Here is a 14,175-nt window from a genome sequence, read left to right as displayed (position 1 = left end):
TACTGATAATGCATAAACCTTAGTAGGATAAGAAGGGACTGTGATGAAACTGAGGAAAAATTCTGCTGAGCACTTCTCTACCAAAAAGGGATCGGGACTTAAAAATGCAGTCCAGCCTGAAATGCTTATTTATTTTTAAGAATTTATTAACCAGGAGTAAGTGTTGATCAAAGGTGGACCCATTTCAGTTACTACCAGCAGATAAATCACAGTTTACTTATATATTGCAAAGTAAATATCAGATAAAGAATACAAACATTAAAATCTGCTTAGTTACACGTTAATAAGTAGCAACATACTTCAACATTAGAATCATACAAAATGTATTAAAATCAAGTAGTATACATTGTACATTCAATACTTTCTTTAGTTATTTGCAAACAACATAGATTTAATGGAATAATAATTACAGTAAAGAGAAGACTGTAAAACTAGAAAATGCATTTTATAAGGACTGGAGGGAGTGAAGGTATGGGACCACTGATCCCACAGTGATGCATAAATGTTGTCAGGGAGAACAGTGCAGAAAAAATGGCACAAATACAGACTATCATTGTGATGTCCCTTTCAGCAGCATTATGACAGAAGCAAATGCAGTTTGATGTCCACTTGCGTTGAACAAGTTTCTGCCCTACTCTGTCTTTAACGAAAAACAGCTGAGGGTCTTTCCTGAATGGCTTTGCTATGAATGACTAGAACTGTAACTCTCTGTGTACATTCCCAATGCGCAGCAAACTGCTCACCTACAGTTAACATCTCTAAGGAAAAAAAAAAAACAACAGCTGGATAGAGTGTTTCAGACTGGCTGCTATTATGATCTAGGCATTAAACCAGATATGGTTATAAGGGTTCCTATACAGGCAAGTGATTGTTGCCAAGCAAAGGTCCATCTCTGAAATACATTTTACATGGTCATTTCAGAAAGCAGAAGTGTCTTAAACATAAAATAGGTGCGCCAAGGGCGATTGTTATCCTCAAGAGGAGGACAAGCTTCTCCACCATGAAATAGGTGTCCCAAAAGTGAATGTGATCTTGAAGAGGAGGAAACAGGCTTTTCCCAAATAAAATAAATGACCTGAGGATGAATTTGGTCTTCAAGGGAAGGATATGAGCTTCTCCCACTTAAAGTAAACACTTCAAGGGTGAATGTGGTCTTCAAGGGAAAACACAGAAGAAGTCTGGACCTCTAAAAGGTCCTGAAAAGTGTTAAGGATATCAGAAATTGATTCTCTTTCCTTTCATGAAAATTATTTGTAACTGCCGAGTGGACCTTAATTTCAGTGGTATGGAGACCTGATTGAAAAGGGATGTGAGAGAATCTGCAGCAAAGAAGCATGTGATGTCTCTGAAAAGCTAAATTTGACTGTCAGTGACAGCATGGGAGATTGAAGGTACTGAAAATGGAAAAAATAACGTGAAAAGAAGTAGAATGAATGACTTACTTCTTAATGCCACATGCAAGAAGTGCAAATGTTAATTACAAATAGAAGCAATCCTCCTACAAACTGGTTATGAGTACCCATGCTAACATTTCACCTGTACAGTGCAAGACAAACATAAAAACCTCTTTTGCTGACATGTTGCAATAATCACATCCAAAACTCATATAAAGACCTCTTAGGCATGAGACTGCAGATGTATGCAGTACAGACAAATAAGCAACACACTTATCACTCATTCCATCCTATGTACAACTTCTTCCATGACCACAGAAGCCAAGGATCACAACAGTGGATTGACAGGCCCAAAAGTGGGGGAAGTCAGAAAATTATTCTCGGAAAAATAAGGAAGAGCCTTGGTGGTCCTAAGGGGTTCGATTTCACCAAACACTCTGCTAACCTCAAATTGAACCCCTTAGGACCACCAAGGCTCTTCCTTATTTTTCCGAGAATAATTTTCTGACTTCCCCCACTGTAGACAAGCCTAATGACCAACTTAAGGTGCATATGTTTTATACTAAGGATACACCGTTGATTAGAGAAGTGGTCCAACGCCATTGGGGTAACCTTCTTTTAGATGTATGCATAGGGGAGTTAGTGGGAGATAATCCTAAGTTTTTGTTTAAGAACAGAAAAAACATGAAACAGATGTTATGTTATAGGTCTCTTAAGCCTGAAGAGAGAGTAGAAAGGGATGATGCATCCATAGGAGGAACGACTCCGTGTAAGAGATGTAAACAATGTGACTTTATTGATTTGAGAACTAGTTTTTCACATCCATTCCTACATAGAGAGTTTACCCTCTGAGCGGTTGCCAGTTGTTAAACTGAGTTTGCTGTCTATCTTGCCAGGCATTTTACATAGGTAAAACTACGAGGAAACTCAGTGAAAGAATTAGAGAGCATGTTTACCATATTTGGACTGGCCATGAATTAAAAGCTCTGGCTCAGCATAATTTGACAGCAGGCTCATCCCATACGTTTAAATTTTCTGCATTGCAGACATTTTACATTAATAAACGGGGAGGAGATTTTGAGAATTATATTGAGGAATGTGAACTTAGGTGGATAGTTAGACTTAGAGCAGATAGACTACCAGATTTAAATGATAAAGTGCATTTGAAACCGGTCCTCAAGAATAGGAGGCTCAAGGTTTTGAAACATTAATGTATTTAAAGTTCGTTTAGGACTTTTATTTATATTTATATTTAGATGAATATTTTATAGTTTATTTATTACAAAGGTTTTATTTAGAGTTTTCCTTTGAAATGCTGTATAATTTAATGTATGCATATGTCCAGTAATAGTTAGAATGTTTTATTTTGTTACATTTTTTAACAATGTATTTGTTACGCCATGACGTACTTGTTTGATGACCAATCAATGGGAGAGTGGTAATATTTGAATGTTTGTGTCTTTGTTGGTTTTAAAGCTTGAAGAAGCCTTAATGGTGAAAGCACTTGCTTCAATAAACTGAGCTTATAAGTTGTATTTTTGCATTTATCTCAGACGTTTCTTTATTTGAATTTTGTTAGTACAGTTACGCAAGTATACTTTGAACTAGTTATAGCCGTGGACCACTCCAGTGGATGTTTTATACGCTTAGCGTCTTTTGTGTTTTATTTTGGTCGGAAGTCCCAGGAGCGTTTACTCCCTGGCTGTGCACTTTTGTTTTATTGATTTTCATTGTGAAAAGTTTAGGTTTAGAGGTTACCCCTCTGATGTAACTACTAATGCCTTGAGAGAAGTTAATTGTATAAGATATAATGAAGCTACATCCAATGAAGCTGTTAAAAGCAAGAAAGATTTTGGTGTCCGTATGCAAATTAGTAATTCAGTTGATAGTCATAATATCAAAAAGGTTAATAACTAATAATTGGAAAATATTACAAAGTTCAGTTGAATTTAAGGATAGATTAGGGGATAGACCTAAGTTTATGAATAAAGAGGTAAAAGTTTTAAGAATTTGTTTCAAAGTAAGATGGACAAATCTATCAGTGTCGACACCAAAAGGCTAGGCATGTTTAAGTGTTTTAATTGTAAGTTATGTTATTATTTGTTAATGGATGTATGTGAAGTCAGTATTAATGGCTTTAGGTACAGTTTTAAGAACTCTTTTAGTTGTAAAAGCAAGTATGTTGTTTATTTAATTTTATGTCAATCATGCCATTCTTTTTATGTTGGACGTACTGTCAGAGAATTGTATAAACATGTATATGAACGCAAGCATGCTGTTGAGATAGGGGATTTAAAGAATGCTTTAGCGAAGCATTATGCTAACAGCAAATGCAGCATTAAGTTTAAATGTATAGTTCTTGAGGAAATTTGCAATTATGACAGAAGGTTCAATGCAGAAAGTGAATTAAGCTGGAGAGAGTATATGTGGCAAGTAAGATTAAATGTTTATTTTCCACCCGGCTTAAACAGCAGAGATGAGTTTATCGCTTATTTAAAAAGAAAGGGCTTGAAGCATCATTTAAAAGATAATTGATTAATTAATTATTTAATTATGCAATTAGAAGTTTGATAGTATGGGCTTTAAATAAGCAGTGATTTTTGTCATTATTCGGTCTGAAGAAGTCACTACATGTGATGAAAGTGCGTACTGTTTAATGCTTTGTCATTAAAGTTCTTTTTGTTCTCTTTGGGTGATCCTTGCCATCTTTTTATTTTTTACATTTTTTACATTAAGTACAGCTACCGTTTGGTGTTTTAAACTTAGAAAGTTGCTAGAGCAGCTTTGTTTTAACATTTTCTAAAGGATTTGAAGTCTGAAACTCAAATGCATGTCATTATTTAGTGCCTTCAGTCCTCAGATCATCCCAGTGATTTGATAGAAAGTCACAAATTTTATGAGGAACAGACAGAAAATATGAGCCCAAAATCTGGACATTCTCCAAAAATCTGGACAGTTGAAAGGTATGAATCAGACCTTCTCAAACTTTTCAGTCATAGCCTCTTCAATGGATATGTACTAGAAGTGTGGAGAACAGCTGTAGTAGTGCCCTTCCCAAAAAGGAGAGCCCACCATAGACCATGGTAATTACAAACCTGTCCGCCTTACTTGGAACACACTCAAACCGGAATATGGGGAACCTTCAATGCCTTCACATTAAGCCATTTGGCTTTGGTAGATCATGCCTATTAAACCTAGTCTACGTCTGTTAGAGTCACAGAACCATTAGTTGATGGTAACTCCATGCACTTGGTTAACCTCAGTTTAGTTAAGGTTTTAGCACTATGGTATCATACCACTAGTTGATGGTAACTCCATGCACTCAGTTAACCTCAGTTTGGTTAAGGTTTTAGCACTTTGGTGTCATACCACTAGTTGATGGTAACTCCATGCACTCGGTTAACCTCAGTTTGGTTAAGGTTTTAGCACTATGGTATCATACTACCACTAGTTGATGGTAACTCCATGCGCTCGGTTAACCTCAGTTTAGTAGTATGGTATCATACCACTAGTTGATAGTAACTTCACGCACTAGGTTAACCTCAGTTTAGTTTTTAGCATTATGGTATCATACCATTAGTTGATGGTAACTCCATATACTTAGTTAACCTCAGTTTAGTTAAGGTTTTAGCACTATGGTATCATTGATAAAGTGGGCAAATTCAGTAGAAATGCCTGCGCAACTCACTGGATTGCCAACTGACTCGCTGAGAGATGTGTCCTCAATATTGTACTTCAGGGCCCAAGTTTGAAATCACTTATATTTGATATCTACTTCTTTGATGAGAAGTCATTTATTTAAAGACTTCTGGCTGACCAAGTTTGCAGACAACTGCAGGTTTGGAGCTATCATCCCCTGAAAATACTCAGATCCTCCAAGAAGTCCTAACGTGGACAAACTCATGGTGTTACGATCATGGTCTAAAGCTGGACATTAACAAATGTAGGCTTATACACTTTGGGAAACAGCAACTCTTATATATCTACCCCGTAAGTGGCATACTGTCCTAAAATAGACACTGTCATCAAAGATCTGGGGACCTTCATGGATAATGAACTCCCTTTTGACCACTAAAAACCTCACTACACAGCTGATTATTAAGGCGGTCTCTTCTCAGTCAAAAGAAGTCATCATTCCCCTTTACTTGTCTATCATTGGGCTCATACTAGAATACAATGTCCCTAACTTGAACAACACTGATGGTTCCACACTGAAAAAAAATAGGTGTGGGCTGTCTTTGTTATCAAGACAGTTCCAATAAAGTGTCACTCTTGTCTGTCTCCTACAGATTTCTACAGATTTTTCTGGGTAAACTATGCCTGGCCTGCAAATTTGAAAATAACCCACTCCTGTGTGATTTACTATGTATCTGCAAAACTGGTAAAAATGCAAACAGAAGAACAACGGACCTAAACCTTTATTGTCACATAAATAGGACTTTAAGTGGCGTACATGTCTTCCAAAGAATTCTCTACCTCATCCTGTAAACAAAATATGTCACCCTCTGTCTTCAAATCTAACTTCAGCACATGGTTACAAACTCTGAATTTAATTAAGGGCTAGGCACCCTTTTTCATTTATGGACAGGGGAATAGCTAGATGGGTGTACCAGTGGGAGTACAGTGACAAGGCTTCATTTGTGACGTAACTGGACTATTGCCTTGTAGGAACCACTGACCCCTTTGGACTCTGGCTACTCATGTACATAGCAGACCTAATGGAAAAGCAGCCATCATTCTGTCAATCCATTTTCTTTATTTATTCAATCTACATACATGGAATGGACAAGAGATATACATAACTTTTAATAACTGTCACATTTTGTTTAATTTGTGTTCTATTAGAATATTTTATAGCAGGTAAAAGTGGAAGTATAATTGAACTGAAACATAGCCAAGCATAAAATGATTTATGAAGTATGTGTATAAGATGCCTAATTTTAAAACTACTATGAAGGTATTCATACTTAATTTGTAGGGTATTAATATATACTTATCAGAATGTGATCTGAAGATTGAGATGTATTTATAATCCTGCTGTGGCTTTACATGTTATAATTTAATTGCCAGTGAGCTTTTTGAATTATTTAAGAAGGAATTCTGTAACCCCTAATGGATTGTGTGTTACTTCTCTTTTACAGGACATATTCTGGGCAAATTATACAGGTAAGACCATATAAATAGCCAGCATGTAAAATGCTTCTGAGTTAAAATGTATATTTATTTAGTATAAACACCATTTATCTGGTTTTACTTTGTAGTTGTAGTATACGTAGTATTCTTAAATTATTTAAATCATTTGAAGAATTTTATTTAGCATGTAATTAGTTTTTAACATTTTGATGAACTGACATTTACAGGTTTGTAGATTTAGATGCCAAGCCTATGACCTGCTGGCCTTCAAGAAGCTTGATTTCCATAACCCATTCTAATATTTTCTGCTTCTCATATATATATATATATATATATGTATGTATGTATGTATGCATATGTATATGTATATAGATATATATATATATATATATATATATATATATATATATATATATATATATATATATATATGTCCTTCAAGGATGCATCTGCAGTCATAACATATGGGTTGTCCTGCCTCAGGCAGCCCATCGGTCGGCCGGATTCCAAAGTCTGGGTCTGGCCTCGGCTGATGTCGCACTTCACCCGACGTAAGAGCTTCTGGGGTATAAAGGCATCAGCCGACGCCATTTTCCTCAGTCTTTCTTGCCGCACGGTGCCCGAAGCAGAAGCAGTTCTCAAGTGCCGGTCGGTCAGATCCAGAGATTTCAGCTACCGAAGACTTCTAGAAAAGCTAAGTACCCCGTTGGGGACTCTTTCTTGCCTCAGCCGATGTCAGACAAAGTAAATAATTGTTTAACTTGTGGGAAACAAATACCTCATAAGGATTTCCACTCTTACTGCCTTCCTTGCTTAGGCCCAGACCACGACGTATCAGCTTGTTTAGCCTGTGCTTCCTTCAACCGACGGACACTTAGATGTCGGTCGGAGTTTGCAGAAGAGTTTTTTGGATCCGCTTTTACATATAAAATGCCATCGGAGACTCCGACTACACATTTAGCCAAAAAACGCAAGGAAAAGGACCGACAGTGTCTCGGTTTCAGTTGAAACCGAGTCCTCGGTTCTTCCTTCTGCCGAAAACATGCCTCCGACAACCGAGGCCAGAGAGGCCCCGGCTGAGTCGGCTACAGAAATTCCTACCGAAGAAGCAGGCGCACAAGAATTGTCCGACACCATTCCGTTGGACATTTCTACTCCTGCACGTGGGGCAGCTAGACCCCCTGCTTCTATGTCTATTAAGGCCTTCTCCAGGGCTAAAGCAGCTAAAATTTCCAAGGCCTTACCAACAAAATCTTCCTCTCAGAGACCTTCCCCAAGTTCTCACATTCTCAGCCTTGCTGAGGACCTTATATCTCTGATTAGGGGATCCCAACCTCACCCAGACAGGGCCTCACAACCTCCTCCTGACAAAAGGCCTAGGACTGAACCCCCTGAACCTCTCTCCTCTGATTATTCCTCGGATGGATCAGATTTATCAGATCATCAGGAAGGACCATACTCACCTTATGAGGATTCGGATGCAGAAGACTCAATTCCTTCTGCCTCCCCCCCAGAAGAATTTTCCTTTGGGGAGACTTTACACTCAATGAGGGAACACTTTCAATGGCAGGGTCAGGATTTTTCTGATTCTAGGAAAAGGCTAAGGACTTTTTTACACTTGCCACAGCATAGGCCTTTAGCCATACCACCTGTACTATCAGTTGTTGATGATGCATACAATGATGTCAGTTCTGCCCCTGATTCTCTTCCCCCGGCCCCTGCCAAACCTGACAGATATTACAGGGTCCCGGATTCTCACTTCCACTTGTATAAGGCCCATGCTGCAAACCCAGAAACTATTTCTCAGGGCCCAAAGGGTGTTGCAGCTGCCACTGCCAAAACCCCCCTACCCTCTGAAACAGAGTCAAGAGCATTAGAGAGATGGGGTAAAAAGGTTTATACATCTGCTACTCTTTCTGCCAGGGCTTTAAACTGTCAATTCCATATGATACAGTACCAGGAATTTTTGTTAGATCAGCTGAATAAAAAGCTTTCCTCTCCTGAACCTTTAGACCGTAAGTCCCTTCAGGATTTGGTACACAACTCTCAGCAGGTCAGTAATCATTTCTTAAAATGTGGCTATGATGCACTGGAGGCTTCATTTAGATCAGCTATGACTGGAGCAGTGATTCAAAGGCATGCCTGGCTAAAAGAGCAATCCTTGCCAGACCATGTCAAGTCTAAACTCCTAGATGCCCCTATGGAGAAACAAAGTTTATTTGGCTCCCCTGCACAGGAGATTCTAAAGAAAGTGGAAGAAAAAGCTAAATCTGTGCAAACAGTCAAGGATTTTCTGCAGGTCCAACCTCTGAGGTTCAGCAGAAACTGGCCTTCAAAGAATTGGTCCTTTCCAGACACCTCCAGAGCACAGAGAGGCAGAAATAGACGCCCAAGAGGCAGAGGTCAATCAAGGGGTGCCTACAGGGGTCGTCAGTGGCAACCTGCCAACCAGAGGAGTACTGCCACAGCTGCGACTACAACCACTTCCACAGGACAGACACAATGACTTGGCTCTGATTCCGCCTACCAGGGAGCAACTGGAAGCACCCTTGGGCGGAAAGTTAGCTTTATTTTCGAAAAACTGGCATTGCATTACAGGAGACAAATGGACATTGCAAACAATAGACAAAGGCTACAGGTTTCACTTCCACACTTTACCAAAAAGAGAGGAATGCCAAACCTTCCACCAAGCCAGAAGCCAGAGGCTCTAAAACAAATCATCAACTTACTAAGGATGAGAGCAATAGAAAGGGTACCATCTATGGAACAAGGCCAAGGATTTTACTCCAGACTATTCCTTGTACCAAGAAAAGAAACTCAATGGAGGCCTATTCTCGACTTGTCTGCACTAAACACATATCTCATTGTACCAAAATTCAAGATGCTGACCCTACAGCAACTTCTTCCCATGTTGGGCAAGGAGTCTTGGCTGGTGACTCTAGATCTCAAGGAGGCATACCTGCACGTCCCTATACGACCAGATTGCAGAAGACACCTCAGATTTCTTGCAGGATCAGAGCATTATCAATTCTCAGCATTGCCCTTTGGCTTATCTACTGCGCCCAGAGTATTCATGAAATGCCTGGCATCAGTAATTGCACATTGCAGGCTTCAGGGAATTCAGATCTACCCATACCTGGACGATTGCCTAATACAAGCGGACAACAAGACAAAAATAATAAAGGATTTGGCCTATGTCATACAACTGTTACAAGCCTTGGGATACACAGTCAACATCCAGAAGTCAAGACTAGTGCCATCCCAAAGGATAACATTTTTGGGTGCAGAACTGGACACAATAACTCAGATGGCTTTTCTCACAGAAGAAAAACAAAAGCAACTCCCAGTCTACTTCATGGCTTTGACAAGACAGACTCAGCTTACTGCAAGGAAAGTCCTGCAGGCCCTGGGTTACATGGCATCTTGCATAATCTTGATCCCGCATGCCAGGCTGCATATGAGAAAATTACAATGGTACCTAAGGAATGTATAGTCTCAACACAGACACAGTCTAGAAACCATGATACCAATCATTCCATGCCTGAAAAAAAAATTCCTGTGGTGGGCTCAGGCCTGCCAGACCAACAGAGGGTTGCCTTTCCACAAACCACAACCAAGGCAGACCATCACCACGGACGCCTCAGACCTAGGCTGGGGGGCACACATGGAAGACAAGTGTATCCAAGGCCTATGGTCTCAAGACCAGCTGAATCTACACATAAATCTAAAGGAGATGCTGGCAGTGAAGCATGCAATCGAGGCATTCAAATCATTCCTCCAGCAAGGACATCTGCTGATAAGGACAGACAATACCACAGTCATGTGGTACATCAACAAACAAGGAGGCACGCATTCCTACCCTCTATGCCGGATGGCAATGGACCTGTGGAACCTAGGCCTGAATCTCAACATTCAACTGCAGGCCAAATTCGTACCAGGAAAAGAGAATTCACTAGCAGACAGCTTAAGCAGAACTACCACGGATGCTCACGAATGGATGCTGCATCCAGACATCTTCAAAAACATAACAAAGAAATGGGGAATGCCAGAGATAGACCTGTTCACCTCCCCACTCAACCACCAACTGAAGAAAGTCTGCTCAAGAAAATACCACCCACAAGCCTGGAGGGTGGACTCCCTTTCTTTCAGCTGGAAGGCCCTGACAGTTTATGCCTTTCCACCTCTCCCATTGATGTACAAAGTTCTACTGAAGATCAGGGAGGAACAGCCAAAGGTGATTCTGATAGCTCCAGACTGGCCAAGGCAGCATTGGTATCCGCTACTGAGAAGCATGTCTCGGACGAACTCATGGCCTCTACCTCTATGGCCTTTACTTCTAATGCAGAACAACTACAAGACCCTGCATCCAAACTTGAAAACCCTGCAGCTAACTGCCTGGAAAATTGCATAAACCAAAACCAACATGTTTTATCTCAGAGGGTCAAGGACATTATCCTGGAGGCTCACAGACCCTCCACAAGAAAAACATACTCAGCCAAATGGAAGAGATTCCTCATTTGGACTGCATCAAAGGGTACAAATGTCACACTGGCAAACCTAGCACACATCCTAGAATACTTAGCAGAACTGTTCCACAATGGCCTGTCCTATTCTTTCATTAAGATTCATGCTTCAGCAATTTCAGCAGAGTACAACATGGATCCTCCTATCTTCTCTCACCCTCTCCTCAGACAATTTTTAAGAGGGATCAAAAATGTAAAACCTCCAAGGAAACCACCTCTGCCTGCATGGGATCTCAATTTTGTGCTGGAAAAATTAACACTTCCCCCTTTTGAACCAGCAGCATCAGCAGACTTACAGTTCTTATCTTGGAAAACTGCTTTCCTTCTAGCAATCACTTCAGCAAGAAGGGTATCCGAGTTACAGGCATTAATGGCAGTGCAGCCTTTCCTTATCTTTCACCAGGATAGAGTGTCTCTGAGAACCAATCCTACTTTCATGCCAAAGGTGGTATCCAGGGTATCCTTGAACCAAGCGATCCATTTACCTACATTCTTCCCCAACCCACAGAACAGGGGGGAAAGACTACTACATACCTTGGATGTGCACAGACAACTATGCTACTATCTGGACAGAACTAAAACCAGCAGAAAAACTGACCAGCTTCTGGTAGTATATGCAACAGGAGTGCAAGGAAAAGCAATTTCCAAACAGACAATTTCAAAATGGATAGGAAATTGCATTCGATTCTGCTACTCTTTTCATGGAAAGACAACTCCTGAAAATATCAGGCCTCACTCCACAAGAGCCACAGCCACCACTACAGCTTTCCTACGAGGAGTGGCTACCAAAGACATTTTAGAAGCTGCTACTTGGAGCTCCGTGCATACATTTGCCAAGCATTACAATCTTCCTTTATACTCCAGATCCCGAGCAGGTTTTGCAACTGCAGTTTTACAGGGTATCTTAACTACACCATCATTATCTTAGTACCTCCTCCCCCAGTTTGGCTATGGTATTCTACCCATATGTTATGACTGCAGATGCATCCTTGAAGGACATAGTACAGTTTTGTACCTACCATAAATGTAGATGTCTGATAGGTATGCATCTGCAGTCAGGATTACCCACCCTCCTTCCCCTCTGTGGTATTCCTAGGGTGCTTACCCCTCTTTTAGCTAGCTGGGGGAATCTATTATGGTGTATTTGTTTGTATGTATATATGTATATATATATTTTGCTTACTACTGTTTGGAATTTTCTACATTTATCCAAATTTAGCCTTCCTAGAGGGCATCTGGCATCTGGGGCAAGAAACACTGAGGAAAATGGCGATGGCTGATGCCTTTATATCCCAGAAGCTCTGACGTCGGGTGAAGTGCGACATCAGCCGAGGCCAGACCCAGACTTTGGAATCCGGCCGACCGAAGGGCTGCATGAGGCAGGACAACCCATATGTTATGACTGCAGATGCATACCTATCGGACATCTACATTTATGGTAGGTACAAAACTGTACTATATATATATATATATATATATATATATATATATATATATATATATATATATATATATATATATATATACACCATATTGTGTCTGAAAAAAAAAGTTAATGATTGACCTGTTCTGACTTCAAGGTGAAACTAGTCCATGCACTTCCATAAACTAAACAAAAACCTTCAAACAGGATGAAAAAAATTTTCCTTCTTGACACCTGGCAATGGCACTGCTCTGAACTACCCAACTAGTTCCTCCCATCCATATCTGAGTTGCAACAGAGACTTGGTTTCAGTGTAAAGACAGCACCCCTTCTTTACTAAGCTTTATCAGCTGTCACACATTTAGACCCATTGGAATTTGAGGGACAGTCTCAGTGTTTATATTTCTACATATGCATTTGTTTACATTTTCTTACCAAGATGGTTCAGCTGAGAAAAACTGATCCAACTGATCATTTGTGTTGGGTTCTTATTTGGTACTGAGATTAAGCTGTAAACCTTGATATGGATGGAAGAAAGAGGCAACACAGCTAATAGCAGTTTAGTCAAAAAAAAAAAAAAAACTTTAACAAAACATAAAATCAGTTACTTACAAAAGTCATCAGCTTAATCACCTTGCAAACTATGCAACAGACTTTCATTCATCTGCATACAATTGCATTTGCTCGACCAAGGCAATCTCTGTATTAACCAGTCAATCAATTAATTCAATCAAATAAAATCAAGCTCAAACTGCCAACTTGAATCCTGATACATCAATCAATTAATAAATTCTGGCATTGGCTATCAAAGTCAAGTCCTCATAAAAAGGAGGCAGTTCAGAAGATAAATCAGGAGGGTCATTTAACTAAGCATGTGTATTTTTTTTATAGACATGTCATATCTGCTGACATTTAATGGCAATTTGAGCCAATACTGTCTGGAATCTTGTGACTGCTGACTTGCCATTAACTAAACTAGCATTTAATTTCTTGACATGTCTGGAACAGCAGAACAAAACATCATGCATGTCTGTTATACAGTGTCTAAAACATGTCTTTGTGAAACATGTTTACTTCCCCTTTTTGCACAAACACTGGATTGAATTGAAAAGGTCACAGGCTGCAGCTTTCTAAGAAATATGTTTGTGTCATGTAGTTTACAGCTTAAATGCAAAACTCTGATCAGTTAGTACAGGATTATTAAAAACTTACTACAAAATAATCATATCATAATAGGATAACAAACATAATACCTAATTAACTAATAGAAATGTGTGCTCTTATGTCTTTACTGCTCACTTTGCTGTTTAATGCCCAAGGATGTAGGAACCAAACTGATTAAATGGGATAGAATGCAGGTGCCCTGTACGCCATTTTCGGTAGAGTCCTGGTGAAAAAAGCTACAAACACGGCAGTACAAGCACTATAAAATATATATATGAGCATTTAATACACAGACTATACAGTGATAAAACATAATAAGAATCCATTGTATACAGTAGCATGTAAAAGTATAGGTATTTACAAATTTACCCAAAAAACAGTTTCCAGCACTTATTATTTCACAAAAGGAAACATGATATTTACTTTCTGCTTTAATTTAGAACATTTCAAAAATCAAAGAAAAACATTTTTGAATAAATGAATATCGGAGTAATAAACAATAGAAATAGACAAATAAACAGAAGGTCAAATGTACTCA

The 14,175-nt window shown here is 39.4% G+C and overlaps 1 protein-coding gene across 1 annotated transcript in view; it reads left to right on the top strand.

Annotated features, from left to right (window-relative positions):
• The window catches only part of F2 (coagulation factor II, thrombin), a 1,266,023-nt gene that overhangs the window by 153,654 nt on the left and 1,098,194 nt on the right, over positions 1–14,175 (top strand). Inside the window, exon 3 of the mRNA XM_044082527.1 lies at positions 6,536–6,560. Within this exon, the coding sequence (XP_043938462.1) occupies positions 6,536–6,560 (25 nt within the window). The remainder of the gene's footprint in view (positions 1–6,535; positions 6,561–14,175) is intronic.

The sequence above is a fragment of the Protopterus annectens genome, chromosome 9.part0, assembly GCF_019279795.1.
Source record: "Protopterus annectens isolate FY-2018-M chromosome 9.part0, PAN1.0, whole genome shotgun sequence".
NCBI lineage: Eukaryota > Metazoa > Chordata > Ceratodontiformes > Protopteridae > Protopterus > Protopterus annectens.
This window is presented reverse-complemented; position numbering and strand designations above follow the sequence as displayed.